This window comes from Crinia signifera, chromosome 1 (genome assembly GCF_055691185.1).
Source record: "Crinia signifera chromosome 1, ASM5569118v1, whole genome shotgun sequence".
Taxonomy (NCBI): domain Eukaryota; kingdom Metazoa; phylum Chordata; class Amphibia; order Anura; family Myobatrachidae; genus Crinia; species Crinia signifera.
Genome location: NC_139217.1, coordinates 257,144,114 through 257,167,678, shown reverse-complemented (window position 1 = coordinate 257,167,678; position 23,565 = coordinate 257,144,114). Strand labels below are relative to the sequence as shown.

Below are 23,565 nucleotides of genomic sequence, written 5' to 3'. Positions count from 1 at the left end.
ACAAAGTATTCACAAAGGTTAGTATATTCTAAGTTTTATTAATTTTCTTCTTGGCTCCAATGTGATTAATCCTGGCCCTTTTTAGCATTGGGAATGAGCAAAAAGTGTAACGAGACAAGTGTGCCTTAGATGAAAAGTTTGTTAGAGGGATAGCATTTGTGATGATAGTGGAAGTGAAATAAAGGTGGTGGATAAAGGGGGAAATTTACTAAAGGAAATTTGTAAAAAATATAGGTGTATTTGTATCCAGAAATACACTTATTTTTGACATTTACTATCCCGAAAATACGGCAATTCGTATTCGTATTGATGTGCTATCAATACGAATACGAATTGCCGTATTTTCGGCATAGTAAATGTCAAAAATAAGTGTATTTCTGGATACAAATACACCTATTTTTTTACAAATTTCCTTTAGTAAATTTCCCCAAAGTGTCTACGGAAAGTGGATAGTGTAAATGATTATAACATGTCGATGAAAAAGTTAGATAGATAGCAGAATGTTTTGTTTCCTCAATGATGTTATAGATATACTGGGCAAAAAAGATGAAGGAGATTATTGGCAAGGTGGGGAAATAGCAGATAAGTGTATTTTTGTTATGCGTAATGTGACCATCAATAGTGCTTTGAGGGAAGGAAGCTAATGGCTAGAATGATATGTCATTGGGGGCATCTCAGAGGGCTGGAGCAGTATTTCTATAGAGAACTCATTGGCTGTGTGATATTTGGGAGGAAGGAGCCTTCCGTTGTCCCTATTCTGCCATACCAAGGTCTGTATAAATAAAATCATAGTGTAAAATGAGTAAGGGCGTGCCATCAGTCTTTATGGTGGCAGAGATATGTTTGTGCTGTAACTGAGTACTGTATTGTTAGCAGCTCCATGTGTAAAAAGATACAGCAATTTCTGCTAAATACTTTCTGCAGTGCATGTGCATTATAGGTGCCTCTCCAATACACATAAAAATAATTCTGAATGTAAATGTTATGTGTAAATATTATTATCCAAAGGTTGTAAGTAACCCTGTTCAAAATACAGTAGTGATCAGATTGGTTACTATGACAACTGTTTGAGGCTGTGTGGTATTATCTGGGTCTGGTATTATCTATATTTGTGGTTGTTTGGAACTATCTGGGTCCTGTCCAGTTGTTACAGCTGATGGTATATTAAAGATCAGTTACAGTATGTGATATTTTCATTAGACAATGTTGCCTGTAATAAAAGTAAAGCACAATACCAGCGTATATACAGTTCAAATGCAGACCGTCGTAAGTTTTTGAAGAATTTAAAATTATATCCGATTATACAAAAAGTTGTATTATCTTAGTTATTTTTGCTGTCACTAGTGTTTGCCATCAGGGTTTGGGGTAAAGATGGAGGGGTATAGGGTATAAAGCAACATAAATAAAAGTGTTGCTTTACCTTCCTGATTATGCTTTATTTCTACACCTAGGAGACGTAATGGGTCCTACTGTGAGTAATCTGGATAACCTTCTTCGCCTCCCTTTTGGATGTGGGGAACAGAATATGATTCACTTTGCACCCAATGTGTTTGTGCTGAAGTATCTCCAGAAAACCCAGCAGCTGTGTATAGAAGTGGAGACTGAGGCAGTGGACTACCTGATTCAAGGTGGGCTATACATTTTGTGACTAATCTGCTACAAAGTGCTAGGTATCCTGTAGTTTCGTAATGATTAGATCAAAGTAACGCCAAAGTCCAAACCATTTACATAGGATTTTCTGCTTGAGTTATTTTCTATGCTCAGGGTTGCTTTAAGACAGTGTTGTGCCAAGGACAAAGATCACATTAGTGGGCCCCCATGCAAAAAGAATCACAGTATCAAGTTTTCTCATGAGAGCAGAACATTTACATTTTGAATATGAGATCTCTGTTAAAACTCAGAATAAATGTGTTGCTTTGTTTCCATTTGAGAACTTGTATTGGCACAACAGTACATGCAGGGGAAGGTATGCAAAATCACATTTATTACAAGTATACACACTTACAGACAACGGGCCTTATTCAGGCTGGACCGCTAGTGTGAGAATTCGAAAATCGAGCAATTATCGTACGACTGCACATGTGTACCATACGCATAGCATAAACATAAAGGAGCCGCTGATTGGGGGTGGAAACCTGACGTTTTCTAAGAGTGGCTTAAAAAACAAATAACAAAAATTGGAATAAGACTTAGCCGGCGCTTGGAATAATCACGGGTTGTCACAGGTTTTTCTCCCATGCAGCAGGTAACATGTGAGGGTAAGAAATAGTATATAATAGTGAAGTACGTTTAAAAAGGTTCATTTAATACATATAAAATTCATACATGGCATATGCTTATGCTAAAAACAACAACAAGGTGGGCACATAAAATAGGTGCTACCACTTTAAAATAGTTCAATCCTTGTAAGCGACAATGAAGGGTAATTACCGGATCCACAGGGAACTAGCTGTTTAAGCAGTTCCACAATCGCATGTGAGAGTCACAATCCAACGTATATCACTGCTGGGCTCATCACCGTGTGTACCTTCCGGTCCCTTCTGGCTTCAAGGTGACTTTAGTGCAGATCACCAACGCGTTTCTTCCCCTATTGGGGACTTTTTCAAGGTGTCCTGTTCAAGTGCACTAAAGCTCTTTATATACTCTTCAAATTCCCGCGCCGCAGCTGGACTCCTAATCAGAATGGTATGCCTACAAGTCCCATAGTCCCCCGCTGCGGCGCGGGACTTCCTGCTCGGCCGTTTCTGGCTTTCAGGGTTTCTATGGCTACCACGGCGTCTGACGCAGCAGCACGTCGGGAGCCAATACGTCAGTCCGGCCAGGCGTGTTTTATCCATTCATTCGGCGGCGTCACATGCTGCTTGTTTTACAGGGTCCAGGGTGCCGATACGTCACTACCGGTCTCTCCTCCATCAATTTGTATTGGAGGTGATTTTGATCAGTGTCTCCTCCCCCTGTAGCCGCATCAAATGTAAACATTTCGTTACTAAGTACCGCCTGCCGGATACTAATACCTATTGAACAATAGAAGATGAAAGACAGAATAAAATAAGTATTTAGATACAGCAAAAGTACATCAGAGATAAATAGATTCTTATAGGACATTTGCTTCATAGAAACCATTTAATCTCGAAGTCTGCATTTAAGCCAGCGGGGCTCAATGTATTTAGATCGTAGATAGTCTGCATTTCTGCTTTAGCTAATCTACTAGCTAGGTCCCGCTGTCTCCAATTTGATTTTATTTGTCTAAGACCACAAAAGCACTTAATCCCCGAGGGGCAGCTATTATGCTTGACCCTAAAGTGCTCGGACAGCGCATGAGTTGTAACCCCTTTCTTTATGTTTCTCAGGTGTTCGCTGATCCTGGTCTTAAGTGGTCTCGATGTACGGCCTATGTACCATAAGTCACATTTGCAACCAATAGCATATACAACATTACTGCTATTACAAGTCACAAAATCCCTTATTTTGAAATTGTTATTATTGATAGTAACCTCATTGATTTTGGAGGAATTCCCTGGTATTCCCCTGCAACCGAGGCACAGTCCGCACCTAAAAAAGCCCTTTGATTTAATGGTATTCATGGGCCTAGTTAGAGGAGCGGCACTTCTGACCAGGCTTGTTCTAATTGTTGGTGCTCTTTTATATATACATTTGGGTTGCTCTGGTATTAATTTTCCAATGACGGGATCCTTTTGTAGCACCCCCCAATGCTTTTTAAGTGACTTTTCAAGCAGTCTAGTCTGGCTGCTATATGTGGTCACGAATGACCATTCAAATCGTGTATTTCCATTTTCAGCATGCTTTTCCCTGGGTTTTAATAAACACTCTCTGTCTAAGTTCGAAACTTTAGTGTTAATAATTTTTAATTTGTCTTTATCATACCCTGAAGAAATAAATTTGTTCTCCATTGTTGCAGCCTGTTCTTTATATGTACTAACAGTGCTGCAGTTTCTTCGGAGCCTCCTGAACTGGCCTTCCGGAATTGATCGTAGCCAGTCAGGGTGATGACAGCTACTGGCCTGGATGTAGGCGCTTGAGTCAGTAGGCTTACTGTAGTTTTTTGTAAGTAGCTGACAATTTTCCACATACACTGATATATCCAGGAAATTTATAGTACTTTTGCTAGATTCAAATGAAAACTCTATGTTCAATAGGTTAGTATTTAAATAAGTAAAAAATTGATTTAAAAGCTCTTCCCCACCGTTCCAAATAAAAATGACATCGTCTATGTATCTTTTCCATAGCACCAGGTTCGCCCCGAAAGGGCAGTGGTTCCAGATGACATCCTCCTCCCACTGCCCCATGAAGATGTTCGCGTAACTGGGGGCGAACCTGCTGCCCATAGCGGTGTCAACATTTTGAAGATAAAAATTCCCGTTAAAAGCAAAATAGTTGTTCTCCAAAATGTAACGTACTCCATTAATTAAAAATGTTTGTAATGCATCATCCAGGTCACTAATACTAAGAGCTTTGGTTAGTGCCTCAACCCCTTTTTGGTGCTCTATTATAGTGTACAGGGATTTAACATCCGCAGTCACCAGTATCATGCCTTCTTCCCATTTGACCCCTTCTAGGGCATTAAGTGCGTCCCTAGTGTCCTTCAAATGTGACTTATTATGTGAGACCAATGTTTGTAGGAAAAAAATCGATATATTCGGATAAATTGGCGCTGACTGACCCAATCCCGGAAATAATTGGTCTTCCCGGGGGGCAGATAGGGTCCTTATGGACTTTAGGGAGGATATACAGAACCGGAATTGTTGGCTCCTCATTAAAGATGAAGGCAAATTCTTTTTCTGAACAATTCCGGTTCTGTATATCCTCCCTAAAGTCCATAAGGACCCTATCTGCCCCCCGGGAAGACCAATTATTTCCGGGATTGGGTCAGTCAGCGCCAATTTATCCGAATATATCGATTTTTTCCTACAACCATTGGTCTCACATAATAAGTCACATTTGAAGGACACTAGGGACGCACTTAATGCCCTAGAAGGGGTCAAATGGGAAGAAGGCATGATACTGGTGACTGCGGATGTTAAATCCCTGTACACTATAATAGAGCACCAAAAAGGGGTTGAGGCACTAACCAAAGCTCTTAGTATTAGTGACCTGGATGATGCATTACAAACATTTTTAATTAATGGAGTACGTTACATTTTGGAGAACAACTATTTTGCTTTTAACGGGAATTTTTATCTTCAAAATGTTGGCACCGCTATGGGCAGCAGGTTCGCCCCCAGTTACGCGAACATCTTCATGGGGCAGTGGGAGGAGGATGTCATCTGGAACCACTGCCCTTTCGGGGCGAACCTGGTGCTATGGAAAAGATACATAGACGATGTCATTTTTATTTGGAACGGTGGGGAAGAGCTTTTAAATCAATTTTTTACTTATTTAAATACTAACCTATTGAACATAGAGTTTTCATTTGAATCTAGCAAAAGTACTATAAATTTCCTGGATATATCAGTGTATGTGGAAAATTGTCAGCTACTTACAAAAAACTACAGTAAGCCTACTGACTCAAGCGCCTACATCCAGGCCAGTAGCTGTCATCACCCTGACTGGCTACGATCAATTCCGGAAGGCCAGTTCAGGAGGCTCCGAAGAAACTGCAGCACTGTTAGTACATATAAAGAACAGGCTGCAACAATGGAGAACAAATTTATTTCTTCAGGGTATGATAAAGACAAATTAAAAATTATTAACACTAAAGTTTCGAACTTAGACAGAGAGTGTTTATTAAAACCCAGGGAAAAGCATGCTGAAAATGGAAATACACGATTTGAATGGTCATTCGTGACCACATATAGCAGCCAGACTAGACTGCTTGAAAAGTCACTTAAAAAGCATTGGGGGGTGCTACAAAAGGATCCCGTCATTGGAAAATTAATACCAGAGCAACCCAAATGTATATATAAAAGAGCACCAACAATTAGAACAAGCCTGGTCAGAAGTGCCGCTCCTCTAACTAGGCCCATGACTACCATTAAATCAAAGGGCTTTTTTAGGTGCGGACTGTGCCTCGGTTGCAGGGGAATACCAGGGAATTCCTCCAAAATCAATGAGGTTACTATCAATAATAACAATTTCAAAATAAGGGATTTTGTGACTTGTAATAGCAGTAATGTTGTATATGCTATTGGTTGCAAATGTGACTTATGGTACATAGGCCGTACATCGAGACCACTTAAGACCAGGATCAGCGAACACCTGAGAAACATAAAGAAAGGGGTTACAACTCATGCGCTGTCCGAGCACTTTAGGGTCAAGCATAATAGCTGCCCCTCGGGGATTAAGTGCTTTTGTGGTCTTAGACAAAAAAAATCAAATTGGAGACAGCGGGACCTAGCTAGTAGATTAGCTAAAGCAGAAATGCAGACTATCTACGATCTAAATACATTGAGCCCCGCTGGCTTAAATGCAGACTTCGAGATTAAATGGTTTCTATGAAGCAAATGTCCTATAAGAATCTATTTATCTCTGATGTACTTTTGCTGTATCTAAATACTTATTTTATTCTGTCTTTCATCTTCTATTGTTCAATAGGTATTAGTATCCGGCAGGCGGTACTTAGTAACGAAATGTTTACATTTGATGCGGCTACAGGGGGAGGAGACACTGATCAAAATCACCTCCAATACAAATTGATGGAGGAGAGACCGGTAGTGACGTATCGGCACCCTGGACCCTGTAAAACAAGCAGCATGTGACGCCGCCGAATGAATGGATAAAACACGCCTGGCCGGACTGACGTATTGGCTCCCGACGTGCTGCTGCGTCAGACGCCGTGGTAGCCATAGAAACCCTGAAAGCCGGAAACGGCCGAGCAGGAAGTCCCGCGCCGCAGCGGGGGACTATGGGACTTGTAGGCATACCATTCTGATTAGGAGTCCAGCTGCGGCGCGGGAATTTGAAGAGTATATAAAGAGCTTTAGTGCACTTGAACAGGACACCTTGAAAAAGTCCCCAATAGGGGAAGAAACGCGTTGGTGATCTGCACTAAAGTCACCTTGAAGCCAGAAGGGACCGGAAGGTACACACGGTGATGAGCCCAGCAGTGATATACGTTGGATTGTGACTCTCACATGCGATTGTGGAACTGCTTAAACAGCTAGTTCCCTGTGGATCCGGTAATTACCCTTCATTGTCGCTTACAAGGATTGAACTATTTTAAAGTGGTAGCACCTATTTTATGTGCCCACCTTGTTGTTGTTTTTAGCATAAGCATATGCCATGTATGAATTTTATATGTATTAAATGAACCTTTTTAAACGTACTTCACTATTATATACTATTTCTTACCCTCACATGTCACCTGCTGCATGGGAGAAAAACCTGTGACAACCCGTGATTATTCCAAGCGCCGGCTAAGTCTTATTCCAATTTTTGTTATTGGTGATTGGTGATGGTTTAGAGGAAACCTATAGGAATATTTAGACTGTCTGGCCGCTGGAGGCGCAAATTACTTGTTTACTTATCCATTGTCATACATTTAGCTTAAAAAACAGTATACAGTATGTCTTTAGCCTGCAATTTGGGCATTTCTGGTAAAAACCCAGTTTAGCCCATTTTTAGGGCCAGATGCACTAAGCTTCAAAAGTGATAAAATGGAGAGTGATAAACAGCCAGCGAATTAGCTCCTACTTGACAAGTCACAGACTGTGTTTGAAAAATATCAGGTAGGAGCTGATTGGCTGTCTGTTTATCACTCTCCATTTTATCACTTCTGAAGCCTAGAGCATCTAGCCCCCAGTATTTGAGTTACAGTAATGTTCAAGATGTGTCTTCTATGACCATTCATTATAATATTAGTTTTCTTCATCTTCTCTATTTTTTGCATTCAATTTGACCAATCACAAGATAAGCAATTTTGGAAAAAAAGTTTTCCCTCTTGTAGCAGTTTCTTGTATACCAAGAATACAAGGGTCTAACATGACCATTGTTAACCAGGTTCCATTACTAGGAAACATAATGGTCGTTCCCCTGTCATGATAAGCCAGGATAAATATATTTTTTTCCATTTATTAAAAAGTGTCCTATTGTTATCTACATACCATTTTCCATGTTAATGAATAAGACTTAACACTGATGTTGCCATGTCCTTCACACAGGTTATCAACGTCAGCTTACATACAAGAGACAGGATGGCTCCTATAGTGCTTTTGGAGAGCGAGACTCATCTGGAAGTATGTGGTAAGGGAACTATAAGCAATCAGCACTAGTATTGTTCTCAGTCCCTATGTCTGTACACTCATTGTACTCCCGTCCTCTTATCAGGCTAACAGCTTTTGTGCTGAAGTCCTTTGCCCAATCCCGTGGCTTTATCTTCATCGATCCTTTAGAACTGTCAGCAGCAAAAGACTGGATCATCCAGCATCAGAAAAAAGATGGTTCCTTCCCAGCTATGGGCCGGATTCTAAACAAGGATATCCAGGTACAATATACAGACTGAGGTCATGCATGTATTTTCAGATTTATAGTTCTCTGTGTACAAGTTAATTTACCTTTAATATTATTATCTTAATACATGGCACCTGTAAAGCTAATAAGATCCTAACAAGTATTCCTTCATTCCTAAATTCCCCTCTTTCTTTAAAAAAAAAAAAATACAAAACAATATAAAAAAATTATATGATGTTACAGAACTGATGTTGGAACAATCAATTCTCATAGTGAGAAATATTGCTGAAGCTTAACACCCCTAAATTGTACAATGATCCATCAACATATATATATATATATGTTAAAATATTATCCTGACCACTTATAAGTTTGTATGGACACAGCACCTTGAGTCTCCCAGAAAATTGTTAGGCAAGGGAGAAGAGTTGTTTTATTAAACATTGTAATAGCAGATGTGCGACCTCTAGCATGTGTATGATAACAACCTTAAACTTAACCACTTTAATCAGAAATAAAGACACGGAGACTTAGGTTTGGCAGAAATTGTTAGCTGAATTTATTTATAAATTTTTAAGCTAATTTTAGTTTTGATTAATTAGTTAATTTATTTTAATGGTGGCCAGAAAGAATGGCTATGAACTAAACTCCACCCCAAACAAGCATACGATATTCGGTCTAACTCAGAAAAATCGGTATCCTCCCCACCTCCCCATTGACTGCCCACCCATCTGGGTGGGCTCGCTACCCCCGGTGCGGGTGGTCTAGCGAAAGGCCTAAGCCAATGAGAGGCGAGCGCACCGAAACAACACCAAATACGCTGCAAAATAACTTAGGGAAACATCTCCAAATGTATCAACAAGCTGTTCTTTTCCGCCAAAGCGGGGACCCCGGTCCCGGAGGCCCCGCCCTGCCACCAATTAAAGCACTGATCCTACCACTACCAACAGATCCTCCACAAACAATAATAAACCAGCCTTAACTAGATGAATTCCATCGGGCCTAAACAGCTGATGATAACGCAATCTAATTCGTTCATGCAGCACCACTGCACCGCCTGCTTCGTATACCCAGCGTGACACCGCTGCGTTTAGCTTTTTCCTAGCTTCGTCAATGGCCCTAAAGTCTCTCACTCCTCTCCAACACAAACGGGGCACTATACAGGACCAGATTAGGGTGCACTCAGGCCACGCTGTTCTCACGGCGGCCAGATCTCCCAGGATCAAAGCCCTCAACTCCATTTGGGACATTTTCCCGAGGTCATTACCTCCCAGATGAAGGACTAGCACTCCAGGTAAACCAAACAACTTCACCTTTTCCATGAGGAAAGCCCTTAGCTCACGCCAGGACATCCCCCTCACTCCCATCCAACGCACCAGGCCATTCCACTGAAAGACAGGTCCTTCACCTGAAGTTACCAACTTCTCAGCCCAATATACAAACGAGTGACCCACTATCCACACCCTGAGGTTGTCTTTGCCCACACCTGAAGGAAAGAATTGCGTAGAAAGGAGTTAGAATGCGTTGAGTAAGGACAAGTATAATACATTTTAGGAGGATCTGCCAAAAAGAAAATTTTTTTAATTCTGCACAAATTCAGTGCGGTAGAACTGCTTCAACACTAGTTGAAGCCACTCCAGAATACAAGGGTAATCACGTACAAAGGAAGGGGGGTTTCTGGAGGGGTATAGGTAAGAAGGGGATTACTCGGCCGGAGAAAAAGCGTCTGGACCTGCTGAGGGACTCTTAATTGGAGCCTAATTAGCCGAAATGTGTGAAGCCAGATTCAGTCCGTCAGGTCAGGTAAAAAAGCGTGAAAACTCCAGACGCTGGCCCAACAGCAGAGCGTAGCTAATCCCTGAGTAGGACTAAAAAGGGGGGGGGGGTACACAGGAGTGCAATCATCACTGGAAACCATACACGCACAGACCATCAGGGAAGGAGGTGAGGACGTATGTACTTTTGATAAGTCGCCGAGCGCCAACGCCCTAGCCTCTTTATGTCTGATACCGGCCACCCAGCGCCTGCGGCAGACGTGGCGGAGCCTATGCTGAAAGAATGGGTGCCATAGTCCGCAGGAGACAGCCCCAGTCCCTTTATACACATCCTTAACATCCAGCTGAACTGATACCTGGTCAATGGGACACCATCATAGTGAACCAACCAGGAACCCGAAACCTCAGGACGGACTGACGCGTACTGCGCCGATAGAGTCACAGGGCAGACTGAAGGCGTGACCCCAGGGCCCATCTTTACCCAAATCCCCATGGCTGACTGATCTGTTTTGGAACGCCTGATCCTACACCACATAGCCCCTTGGTTTAAACGTATATCTGAGCAATGCAGCGTCGCATGCCTATGCTTTGCTGGGGATACCAGCTCTGACACTCTCAGTGCCCCATGAAAAGCTACAGAAAATGCCAATCTAAATAACAATGCTTCAAAAGCGAAATCCGCATAGCAACTAACTTTATCACTAAGAAAAACAAGAAGCGAGGAATCAATAGGGCGTCTGCGATCAGCTTCTACTGGTGCTACGCGTGACCAACCCTTCATAGCCCTCCTCACTAGAAACCCCTTTGTGTGATCTGGGAAGCCATGCAGCTGCGCAAAAAAGGATATTCCAGCTAAGTAACGCGCTGTCACCGCCCTAGACTTGCCTGCGTTGTACAGCTTCCAAACAAAAGAAAGCAAAAGCTTCTGGCCACGCCTACCTTGCCGCGCGGACCCTCCAGAGAAAGACTCCCATTCTGACCAAGCTTGGCGGTAAGTCCTAAGAGTAGCTGGAGCCAATGACAGCTCCGCTAGCCCCTCCAGTCCGGCCCGATCACCTGCCAAACATAAAGTGGGCATGAAACCCCAACAGCATCAGCGCCAGGAGCTAGCTGTCTGAAGCGTTCCCATTGGAAAAGAGACAATGCGTCCGCAATCTCATTCTGAACCCCTGGCACGTGCCTAGCTTTGAACAAAATGTTATAACGCAAGCATTGTAAGGACAGCTGTGCCAGGACCCTTAGAACTAATGGGGACTTAGCCTTCTGATTGTTGATTGCATGGACCGTGCTGAAATTATCACCCCAAAACAGGACGCTGCGATTAGCGAGACGGGGGCCCCATATCTCTATGGCGACCATGATGGGAAAAAGCTCCAGTAGAAGCATGTCCCTGTTTAGCCCATTATGCAACCACTCTGATGGCCACGCCTGCGCACACCAGCCTCCCTCCAGGAAGCAACCGAAACCTGTTGCCCCAGTGTATAATTGAAGCGAGGAGTTGTCCATGGCAGGAGCCAGCCAGATCCTTATGCCGTTGAAATCATCCAAGAAGGAGGCCCAAACAGCCAGATCTTGTCTAATCTCAGCCGAGAGGCGTACGAGATGATGGGATCTGTTGACCCCCGCAGTGGCCCGCTCCAGCTTCCTACAGAAAAGCCTTCCCATAGGAATAACCCTGCATGCGAAGTTAAGCTGGCCTAGCAGGGACTGAGCTTGCCGTAATGTAACCTTGCGCGATTCCCTACACATGGCAATAGTTTCTTTAAGCTTCAAGATCTTATCTGGAGGAAGGCGACATAGCCCTAGCTTAGTGTCGATCTGGATCCCCAGAAACGACAAACAAGTAACGGGACCCTCCTTTTTCTCTTCCGCAATTGGCACGCCGAATTCCTGGAAAAGGCAACGTATGGTTGTGAGGAGGTGAGCACATTGTCACGAGTTCGGGGGGGCGACATATAAAAAATCATCCAGTTAGTGGGCGATCCCGCTCACACCGGCTGACTTTTCAATGCACCAGTGCAAGAAAGTACTGAACCTTTCAAAATAAGCACAGGATACCGAACACCCCATTGGCAAGCATTTGTCAATGAAGTATTCCTCACCTATGCGAAAGCCCATGTACCTAAATGCACTGGGGTGTAGTGGCAGAAGTCGAAAAGCTGATTCGACGTCAATTTTAGCCATAAGGGCCCCCAGCTGGAATGAACGAACCATGGTCAATGCCACGTCGAATGACTGGTAAACCACTGAACAAACCTCCTCGGGGATAGCATCGTTCACTGAGAAACCTTCGGGGTAAGAAAGATGCTGGATTAACCTGAATTTTCCAGCAACTTTCTTAGGAACCACCCCCACAGGGGATATCACTAGGCCTTCTATGGGAGGTCCTGGGAAGGGACCGGCCATGCGCCCTTGGCGGATTTCCTTGTCTACTTTCTCCCTGAGAACTGATGGGAGGGCGCGGGCAGACTGCAGGTTCCGAAAGGAACCCCCCCGCACCTCACCCTGAACTGGTAAAACAAAGCCAACTGTAAAACCTTTTAACAAAAACTCAGCTACCTCTTTATCCGGGTACAGGCGGAGCCAATGATGCATGGTGTCGGCCTGTACCGGGGTGGGCGCTCTAGGGAGGGTTTGGGGGCCGATTGTACTCCCGCCCCTCTAGCGGGGCGGCTGCCTCGAAAGCAGTTCGAGGCAGGGTGACTACCAGAGCAGTTTATGCAAACGTGCTTATACTTGCATCGCTGACCCTGCTGGCAAAAGGAGTTATTAAAGGCATAGCATTTTCCTTTTGCCATACCCGGGGTGAATGCTCTTCCCCCAGGAGGGAAACGTTTCTGTGCCTGAGCCTCTGGCCCCGGTCTTTGCTGACCTGGAGCAGCAGGGGCTACTGCCACCTGTTGTCTAGACCCCTCGGCCGCCTCCGTATGCAATCTAACCACCTCCATCCAGACTTCCACGTCTTTGCATCCGAAATCCATGATATGAAGACAGTCCTGCTTTCGGCGGAACTGGTCATCATATGACCTCCATGCTACTCCCCGTATTTCATGTACATGTCGTGTACCATATGAATATACCTAATGATATTCATATGCTCGTCTGGACGGTCTTCTAGGTAACAAGCTGCGAAGACGCAGAATCCTGCCAGCCAATTGTCATACGAGCGGAAAGCCTCTGACCCAATTCCGCCCTTGGCCTTAGCAGCCTTGTATGCTTTTTTGGACTCATCAGTTAAGCTGAATAAGTCCACAAAATCACCCTTCTCAATCTTTATACGGCAACTTTCCCTCAGGCCACGCAGCACGGCAGTGTAATCACAATGCACCACCGCGGGCAAATTCCTCCTCTTCCTCTCCCTGCGGGAAATGGAAGCTCTCTTGCGCTTACCGCGGCCCAACTGACGGCCTGCCTCCTTTTTAGCATATTTTGCGGCACGTTTCCGTGCCTTCGTGGTACTACCCACGTCAGATCCCGCTGCAGAGGAAGAAGAGGAAGTGGATGTGTGGTGAGTAGAATGTGACCCTGCAGTAGAGGAATCACACATAGAATCACCATCCTCATCAGTGTAGCCCTCACCTAGCTCCTCGGGCTGCACAGCCCAAGTGTCATCGTCATTGTCTTCTTCCTCTGCCTCAAAATCACCATCCTCCGCCTCTTCGTCATCTTCCACTTAAACATCTGTGGGTAGAAAAGCAGAAGAGCGCCTCCCGCTGCGCCTGCTCCCAGAGCGGGATGAGTGTGGTTCCCTACCACTCTGACCAGCTGATCTGGAAGGACCGGGCTCCACTGTGCCCAGATCCCTAAATGCGTTCACAAATGCTGAGCAGAACGCTCTGGTTGTTCAGGGGTACCATCTACCAAAGGAGCCAGGGCACCTGCTACAGAGGACAAGGCTGCTGACAGGAAAGCAGGGTCAAAAGAGGGGGCGGCATTCTGGGGCCTACTTGCTGTTCTGTGAGCAGAAGCAGCGCCCTGTCTTCCACCACTTCCCGAGGGCTGCCCTCTGTGACGCCCACTGCTCCCCTCACTGTCATCAGCTACGCTCCCTCTGAGCGTGTCCCTATACATGCGGTCCCAGGAGGGCCTATAGGGTTCCAATAAGGGCCTCAGTGATGACACCTGAGCGGCGCGACTGCCCCCACTCGCTGACCTGGCCCTACTCCTGGGCGAACGGCCCCGTCTCCTACCCGGTGGCGCCATGTTAGGGCGGTCCGCCATTACCCGGCCGGCATCTCCCGTCTCCCTGGACCTAGCGGCAGGCGACCGCCCTCTCCCGCTCCCCACAGACTGCACCGCCGCAGGCGGAGCAGCCGTTCCTCTACCCTGCCCACGGTGCGCCCGTCCTGTCGACGAGCGTTCACCGCGTGACGCCATACAGCCGCGACTGCCAGCCCGACCCCTTGTGTGGCGAGCCGCTGCAGCAGTCCCGCGTCTGCGAGCCGCTGAAGCAGAATGCCCGCTCAGAGGTAAGGCCCCGGGCACAGCGTCGCTGGGCTCGGGTGAGCCGGCACTATCACGGCCTAGGCCTGAGTCCTGAAGCAGACGGGCAGGCGGGCGGACATTGCGCCGAGGGCGCGGGGAGGGGGACTGCCTAGCACGGGGCATAATTCACAGACTGTGACCGCTGTATCACCAATTAACAAGGCAACTTCTATTCAGAGTCCCTTTATACGGCTACTAACCAAGAGCTACAGCTCAAAACGTCTACTCACCAAACTTTCTGAGGAAAAAGAGGCAGGCTCCTCCTTTTCCTGTCCTAATAACTTCAGCTAACAGAACATCTACATCAAACCCATAGGCTCCTTAAAGTCACATGCTCCTGATAGTCACACCCATCCCATCATGTTTAAGTCACTACATGGTCTATTCAGCCATTACGTTGCTCTTAAGTAAGTAATTATTCTGTGCCTTTTAGGACAGTGGACTTACTGTCTTGCAGTGGAGTCTGGCATGGAGAGTCTCTCTCACAGTTACATGGGAATGCAGATTCTGATTAAATTGTTCAAGTTTAAACCAATGGAAAAGCACTAGCTTCAACCTTGTGATCTGTTTAGTCAGAAAAGTTTCAACATTCAAAGCAAGTCATCATAACATTCAGTCTCCACTTCCTATATTGGCCCTCCCTTCCTATATTTGCCGGTGGCCCCCCAAGGGTCTATTCTTGGCCCAGGATTTCTCTCCCTGTACACAAATTCAATTAAAAAATATCATCAGTTGTTTTAGCCTCCAACACCAAAAGCATGCTGATGGCACTCAAATCTACATTTTCTCTCCCTCGTTCCATTGTTGTTTCTCTAACTGCCTTTCAGCTATCTCTCTTTATTGAAGCACAGAGCAAGCATTAGGACATCAATTACAATCAATGTCCCACCTCACTGTCCAGGTTCCTTACTTCTCCCCTCTTCTTTCTTTCTTTCTTTCTTTCTTTCTTTCTTTCTTTCTTTCTTTCTTTCTTTCTCCCACCCTGTAAATAACATCATCTTCTCTTTTGTCCTCCTTATACACTGCCTTCTTCGACCCTTAATTTAGCTGCTTCCACCTCAAAAACATCTCCAGAGTTCAGACCTTCCTCTGCCAATGCCACAAATCCCCTAATACACCTACTCATGATTTCCTACCTGGACTATCTGATTCCTCCTTCCTGGCCTCTCTATCACTCACTTCTCACCATTGCAATCTATCTTCGGTGCTGCTGCTTTCTTATTTTCATCTCTGCACGTAAAGCATCCACCTTCCTCCCTTCTCTGGCACCAAATCACCATCCACATCCAGCCCAAACTCCTTAAAATCACAAATAAAAAGGAGCACACACTTCAACTCTTGCCACTTCCTCTAATGCCCAACTCCAAGATTTGTCCACAGGGCCCATCTCTTCTGGAACTCATTCCTTTGTCCAGTTAGACTTTTTATCAGTCTCCCTATCTTGTCTTCCTCCCAGTTCAACCAATCCCTTAAGTACATAAGCTCTTGGCCAGGCTCTCTTCATTCTTGTTATCACCCTAGTAATATCCATCCCATCAGTCCCCTTCAGTGACTGACCCTGTTTGCTCACCAATAGGGTGCATTCATTAAGAGCTGTTGTCCCCCCCACACCACCACCACTATCTGCTCCCACAATCTATAGCAGGTTCAACCTACCCTTGCTCTGTCTTTGTACTTTGTTTAAATTTTTATCATATGTACACTGCTGCATACACTCTGTGCTTGTCATTATTATTATTATTACTACTAATATTAATAAAAATAATAATAATAATATTTATTTGTTTTTTTAATTTTCCACAGGGTGGGAATCATGGAAAAATTGCTCTAACTGCATATGTTACAGCTGCTTTCCTGGAGACTGGAATCACGTCTGAGGTAATGGCCAATGTGGGAACCTTTAAAGATGATGTACTTACAAAGCCATTTTCCTTCCACAACTGTATGGAACATACTTAATACAAGTGTTCATATAAGTTCAAGTACTGTAAGCTATGTAATAATGCACATTTATCAGTGGCAGCCCCTCTACTGCAGCCCACACTGACTTTCATAGTATAGCACATGTAAGAAAGATCAGTTACTTGCAGAAGGGCTATATACCTAACAACTTACATCCAGGAACTGGGAGTGGGTGGCACCTGCAGTTGTAGTGGTCAGCACTGGAACATGGTAACAATAAGAATGACTAGTGTATTACAGAAATGAAAACCTATAAAGTATGAGCCATAATAAATAAAGATATAATAACCTTTACAGTGCTCTATAATATTTGTCAATTTGCATACCGTGATGTGAAACTAATGTCATTAAAAATGCAGAATTTGAAGTATATAACAAGCAGTTGGATATAAGACATTGGATCTGTGTTTGTTTCCCAGGAGGAAAGAATCGCTGTCTCAAAAGCCAAAGTGTATTTGGAGTCACACCTGTATTCAGCAGATGACTCCTACACCACAGCCCTGACCACATATGCACTGACTCTGCTGCGTAGCACATATGCTCCTGTTGCTCTCAGGAGACTAAACAGCATGGCCATAACACAAGGTATTTATATTTATCTGTTCATCCAAAAAAGCTTTTCATCAAAAACACTAAACATTCAGATTAAGTTTTTAGAATATAATTTTACTTTATTTAGATCTGCTCCATACAGTGTACAACAGTGGTATGGTTTTACCAAGGTGCAGTTACTTGTGTTTTTTTATGTGCTCCTGCCTCTGGCAAGTGTTATATATTCCCATTCTCTGATCTAGGAGCTATCCTTATCAGACAAATTATGTCCTGTATGTAATTACCAGCATTGCAAATGGCCATAAAATGTCAAATGAGCATATTCACTAACATACATGTGTTTTTACTTTTTCTTAATAGTGCAGTATACAAAATAATACTGCCCAGTATTGACCCTGCAGGGAATAATAAATACGTATTTGCACTTTTTGTATAGCATGGTTTGTCCAGGTCCAATGTTACTCATGTTATTGGTCTTTCTCCCAACTCAGAATCAGGTCCTGTATGCTTTATATTCCTATTTCCTGCCACTATATAATTACTCTCCTTGCTTTTAGATGGTTTTACTCATTGGAGTTTAACTGGGTCTTTAGCAACAGAAGAGGACACTTTCATGGGTTTCAGTGATGGCCTGTCACAGTCGGGTAAGTAGTATCAAGGTTCGATAGCTACTAAACATTTAGCTATATCATACAGAGGGGTCCATTCAATGAATACAGAATTTACTTATGGTTAGTTATGGTTCTAATTATTGTTCTTTTTAAGCTGAGCTAGTTTTAAAAACACAAAATAAAAAATCTTTTTCTTTGAACTTTACCATCCACGTGGACTCAAATTAAGAATGTGACCTGTAACCTTGCAGTACATTCATTTGCCGTCCATGTGATGAAATCTTCAAATTGACACCATAAAAAAAACCCTTGTTGACACTGTCAACCTTATGACTGTCGACCGAATAACATAGCCACTTTTATCATGTAATCTCTTATGTTATTATACATTCTTATACAATTTATGTTCTTATTATATAGACATAAATGTGTTTATTGTAATATAAAGTACATCCAAAGGCAATGTCTTATATATTTTATTATTCCATTTATATTCTATTTATAATCTCCATGTTACTTGTGCCTAACACCATAACCATGCTTCCACATCATTGGAGATGGTGATTGAGTCTGTCCAACCGAGACAGTGATTTAAATGTCTCTTTTACTCCTCCAGTGATCTCTGCAGAGGTGGAAATGACGGCATATGCCCTGCTTACGTACACCCTTCTTGGAGATGTGGCATCTGCTCTTCCAGTGGTAAAATGGCTCTCCCAACAACGGAACGCTCTCGGGGGCTTCTCATCCACACAGGTTAGATATTGATATGTAGAGTACACTATCAATTGCAATGAACTTTACTATCTATGATCTTTGCCATTATGTCTACCAACCTACAGTATGCTACAGAACTGTGTAGTTGAAAATACCAAGGTATGTAAGGCCACATTTGTGCAGAAGTGTATTTGTCAGAACAAGTAATCTTTAGCACTTATTTCGCGGTCTCGGAATTACACTTTGTCACCCCTAAGCCATAAACATTTTAGTAATTCACATCAGCCCTGGCCCCTGTGGTGCTTACAGTCTACATTCCATATCACATTGACAAACACACATACATTCCTCCCCCGCTACCAGGCTGTAATGCTAAACAGTGGTAGGCGTTCTAGTGGAATGGCTTAGACTGGCATCAAATGCAGTGTTATTATTTTACAGATAATTGTATTTAAGCTTTTTAGCCCCAATCAGGTGAATGTAAAATACACTATCCTGTCACAAACAAGATGCTAAAGTCTATTCTGCAATTTGACGTGCAACCCGTTAGCACACTTGTATACTCGTTCACTAGACTTTAATCTAATAATCATTCAGCTTTCCATTGGATGTGAAGAACAAAGTACCAAATATATACCCCATCGTAAATCGGCCACAAATGGCACAGGATTGGGAACTGTAAAATAACTGATTAGATCTGGTTAGACAATCTACAGAATTGGCTGGTTTGAGCAGGTATGCAGCCCTCAGGGCCACAACAAGGGGGGTGCAAGGGGTTCCATGCCCCGGGTTCTGGATGTGATATTGTACTTATATATTCATGCCACGTGGGTTCTGGAAATTGGAGCCAAATCACTACCTTGCCCAGGGTCTCAAAAATGTTTCAGTTTCAGCCCTGGTAGCCCTAAACTAGTTTCCGTGTAGGAATGTTTCAGCTAGACATCCTACTGTTTCATAAGTACTCCTTTTGTAGGCACTTAAACTTTTAATCCTAAAACAGAGTATTTTTACCACATTAGATCCAATTTCAGAAATCTACTCAAAATCGCGTGGTGATGTTTAAGTACATATTCCCTTAAACATATTATACCGCTTTGCTTCCAGGACACGTGTGTGGCGCTGCAGGCTCTTGCTGAATATGCCATCCTTTCCTATATTGGCGGTGTGAATCTGACCATATCTCTGGCATCTACCAACTTGGACTATCAGGAAACCTTTGAGCTCCATAGGCTGAACAAGAAGATCCTACAGACAGCTGTGGTGAGCTCACGGAGAAACTTGGTCATAAACCAAGAAGGAAGCTTATGAATGTTTGGCTGGAATCAGCAGCGAAAGATGATAATTTAGTAAAAAATGTGTTTTATATACAGATTCCAACCATCCCAACTGGGTTGTTTGTCAGTGCAAAAGGAGAAGGCTGCTGCTTAATGCAGGTAAACATATACATTGAAATGAGAAATAAGTGTAATAATAATAATAGTAATAATAAACTAGTCATTTTCCAATAGCAGACACACAAAGAGAACTTGGCTAGAGTACTAATTTCCATGTTGTTAGTATTACATTTATTGTTGCTAGTATTACATTTATTCTGCAACCTTTTTGGTGGGGGAGGAAGCCAAGATATAATTTCAATTTGCTGCTCCTAAATCTCTGGCTGTCACACCCTCATTGGCAGCTGGACCTGCCACACCACCTACTCGATATCTATCCATTTGTGGGCCTGAAGGGAGAAAATAATAGTGTGCCGAGTGTAGCAAGGCACTGTGCCCAAGGTATGGCAAGCGCAGCGAGCCAAGTGATGGGACGCGAAGCACCGATATGGTGTCCATGACGACTATGTCAACATTTGGGACAAATTAAAAGTGAAAAACCCATATCGACATTTTGACTTTTGACTGTCGACCTAATGCTTGTGTCAACTTTCCAACCACGCCCGACTTTAAGCATGTCGACCTATTTCAGGTGTCGACCTAGCCCATGTCGACCTTTAGTGGTCGACTCAATGTATGTTGACCTATAGTTGGTCGACCCAATGACCCATACCCAATACAGATAATAGGGAATAATAAAACAAAATACAACATAATGGGCAAATTTACTGTTTATTGTGGTTTAGACTTGATCAGTTGGGCAATAAGAAATTCATTTCACCCAGATTTATTACAAATCGCATCCAGGGATAGGTTTTGTGATAGGAGCCCATCCCAACAATGTGTAAACTACAGTAATAGGATCACTTTACTTGATGCTGCAGACCTATTGGACATACTGGTCATTAGAGTATGTGCGAGACGAGCCACCGCCTTGCAGCCATGTTCCAGTGCCTATGAATAAAAGCAAATTAACCAATTATAAACACTTATCCTAAAGGGAAAATGGTGACTGGCATTTTAGCAGATACCTTAGTAAAGATTACAGAGGACATAACATTGCTTTGGTGAAATATTTTCTTATATTATTCATCTGCTGAAAATAATTCTATGTGCACAAATCGTCTTATTCAGTCATTTTATAAACCTCTTTCCAGATCGATGTTCATTACAATGTTCCTGACCCAGTGGTCAAGCCAGCATTCCAGCTTCTGGTCCATCTCAAAGAGCCAAAGCCAGGGAGGGAACGACGTCAAGTTGGACGTCCCGAGACTCTACTCAGAGAGAGGGCTCTTCCCGATGATGATGATCCAGGCTCCCACCAGGACCATGAGGAATACAAAGTGACCCTGGAAGCGTGCACAAGGTATGAGCAAAGAGTTTGGAGGGACAAATGAGAGGATAAAATGCAAAAGCTGCAGCGCACGTTACAAAATGCCAATTTCTGAGGATCATACATTATTTAAGTGTGCCATCAAAAAGCTGTCTCTATGGGATGCATTCAGCATCCTGGCTGACGGGATGCCGGCAGTCATAATGCCGACACAAGATCCCAGCTACTGTAATGCCGACATCAATGAGGATGCCGGTGCCGAGAACTCCCAAATGCTCTGATGCTTATTAAATATGCACTGATTAAGTTATTGTATCATATGCATGATTTCCCACATCTGCTTAGCGACCATTATTCAGTTACTTTAATGGGATTGGGTCCTAAGCAAGAAATAAAAACAACTGCCAAACTTCTTGCTTCTCAGATAATAATAGGCCAATGCATAATAGTTAGTTTTCCAAACTTGTAAATAAAACAGACCTTCGTTGAGCGAGCTCTCCAGTGTCATTATTGATATATATGCTCTTACTGTTTTATTCAGATGGCTTCATTCTGGTGCATCTAACATGGCTGTGTTGGAGCTGTCGCTGCTGTCAGGGTTCCGAGCAGACGTAGAGAGCTTGGAACAGGTAATGCTATTAATTTGGGTGAAATTCCTATACCTGCTCCTGGTAACGTTTCTGGACTTATTGTATTAGGATGTCATGGGCAGTACGGATGGTGTAATGGTTAGCATTACTTCCTTACAGCACTGAGGTCATGGGTTCGATTCCCACTATGGCCCTAACTGTGCAGAGTTTGTATATTCTCCCCGTGTTTGCATGGGTTTCATCCGGGTACTCCGGTTTCCTCCCATAATCCAAAAATATACTGGTAGGTTAATTGGCTCCTAACAAAAATGAACCATAGAATGTGTGTGCGTATGTATATGTGGTAGGGAACATAGATGGTAAGCTCCACTGGAGCAGGGACTGATGTAAATGCTCATATATTCTCTGAAAAGCGCTGCAGAATACGTGTGCCCTATATACATAACTGGTAATAAGTAAATGTAAGTGTATCTTATTAGAAGTAATATTTCTTTCCATAGTCAGAGAAGTAAGAGGTTTTTTTTTGTGACATAACAGCACCAGTGTTGTATAGTTTGCATGCAACAGTATCAGGATAAACAATACAATTCCTAATTGCTAGAATGTTTTCAAATGCTGGTATTTGGAGAATTCATTGGAGGATATCCAAAGTGAGAGAGATTATTCTTTACAGGAGGTGGACTATTTACAAAAGTCTACGGCTCCCCTGCTGGGCAAGAGGCATTTAATGTGCATTTTAGAAGGACTAAGGCGACTTATCCGTTGTGGTGGGAGCTGTTTTTACAACTTCCTAGAGGTCTGCAAGACTTTTCACATCTGGATTTAATTGGGTCAGATTCAACTGGCCTTGGAATTCTCCTGTATGTGACCAGTTTAAGGGCCGCAGTTTGTTTAATTTGGATGTAAAATGTAATTGCTTAGTTTAACCCCAGGAAGCTGGCAATAGTAAAGACTTGATTTAGTGATTAAAGGGACATGCAGCTTAAAATACAAGTGGATCCAATAAGAACTGGCATCTTGTAGCATTCACAAATATGTATGTAAATGTTCTACAACATGAAAGAACATTGCTTTATGGGTGTAAAATCTGCCCTACACCAAAGAAAACAGCCAGACATTTCTGATTGGTTGCTGTAGATCAATGCAGATTTTGCACTTAAAGGCAATTTTGGCATACAGTATAAGTCCTAATATTTCTGCTCTGTATAGACATGTGAACTTCTCTCAGTATTACTTATGCTTCCAGAGAATCTGCAATTGAGCATTCCACAGACCTAGTGTGTGTCTAATGCATTGCACTAGCTAACTGTCTGCTAGCATAGTGTTTTAAAAATATATTTACTTTTTCACATGATGCTGGAAATTTACTAAGCCAAATACGGCTAATATATTCGTATTCTTAGTAAATTTCCCCCAATGAGTTTGCTTTACCTGTCTCGGAGTGTCTTACAGGTCATTGCGATTTTGCTTGCTGTTCCTGCTGTTCCTGTGCTCACTGACTACAAAGGGTTAATTCATTTAGCCGTCAGAGAGACTAGTTGTTGTTGCAATGGCACAGCAACTCGCTCAACTTCTTGCAACATGTACAAAAGGAGGCGATTCAAAAGCTTTCTCCCACGGCTTTCTCTCTAGGGAGGCACAAAATGGAGCAATACAGTTGTTGCACAGTACAAGCACCCATTAGCCCTAAGAGAGACATTTCTTATCACTGACCCTGAGTTGGGAGAAAATATGTGCAAAAAGTCTCTGGTGTAGGTGCCCAAA

At 43.3% G+C, this 23,565-nt stretch overlaps 1 protein-coding gene across 3 annotated transcripts in view; it reads left to right on the top strand.

Annotated features, from left to right (window-relative positions):
• Window positions 1-23,565, top strand: part of CPAMD8 (C3 and PZP like alpha-2-macroglobulin domain containing 8) — a 120,175-nt gene that overhangs the window by 84,187 nt on the left and 12,423 nt on the right. For all 3 annotated transcript variants that reach the window (XR_014473293.1, XM_083180884.1, XM_083180871.1), the window contains exons 26-36: window positions 1,452-1,628; window positions 8,118-8,199; window positions 8,284-8,440; window positions 16,470-16,544; window positions 17,048-17,213; window positions 17,738-17,824; window positions 18,408-18,544; window positions 19,610-19,765; window positions 19,876-19,938; window positions 21,036-21,244; window positions 21,753-21,840. Coding sequence is in view for 2 of the 3 variants with exons in the window: in XM_083180884.1 (XP_083037010.1) it covers window positions 1,452-1,628; window positions 8,118-8,199; window positions 8,284-8,440; window positions 16,470-16,544; window positions 17,048-17,213; window positions 17,738-17,824; window positions 18,408-18,544; window positions 19,610-19,765; window positions 19,876-19,938; window positions 21,036-21,244; window positions 21,753-21,840 (1,397 nt within the window). In the remaining variant the exon portion in view is untranslated. The remainder of the gene's footprint in view (window positions 1-1,451; window positions 1,629-8,117; window positions 8,200-8,283; window positions 8,441-16,469; window positions 16,545-17,047; window positions 17,214-17,737; window positions 17,825-18,407; window positions 18,545-19,609; window positions 19,766-19,875; window positions 19,939-21,035; window positions 21,245-21,752; window positions 21,841-23,565) is intronic.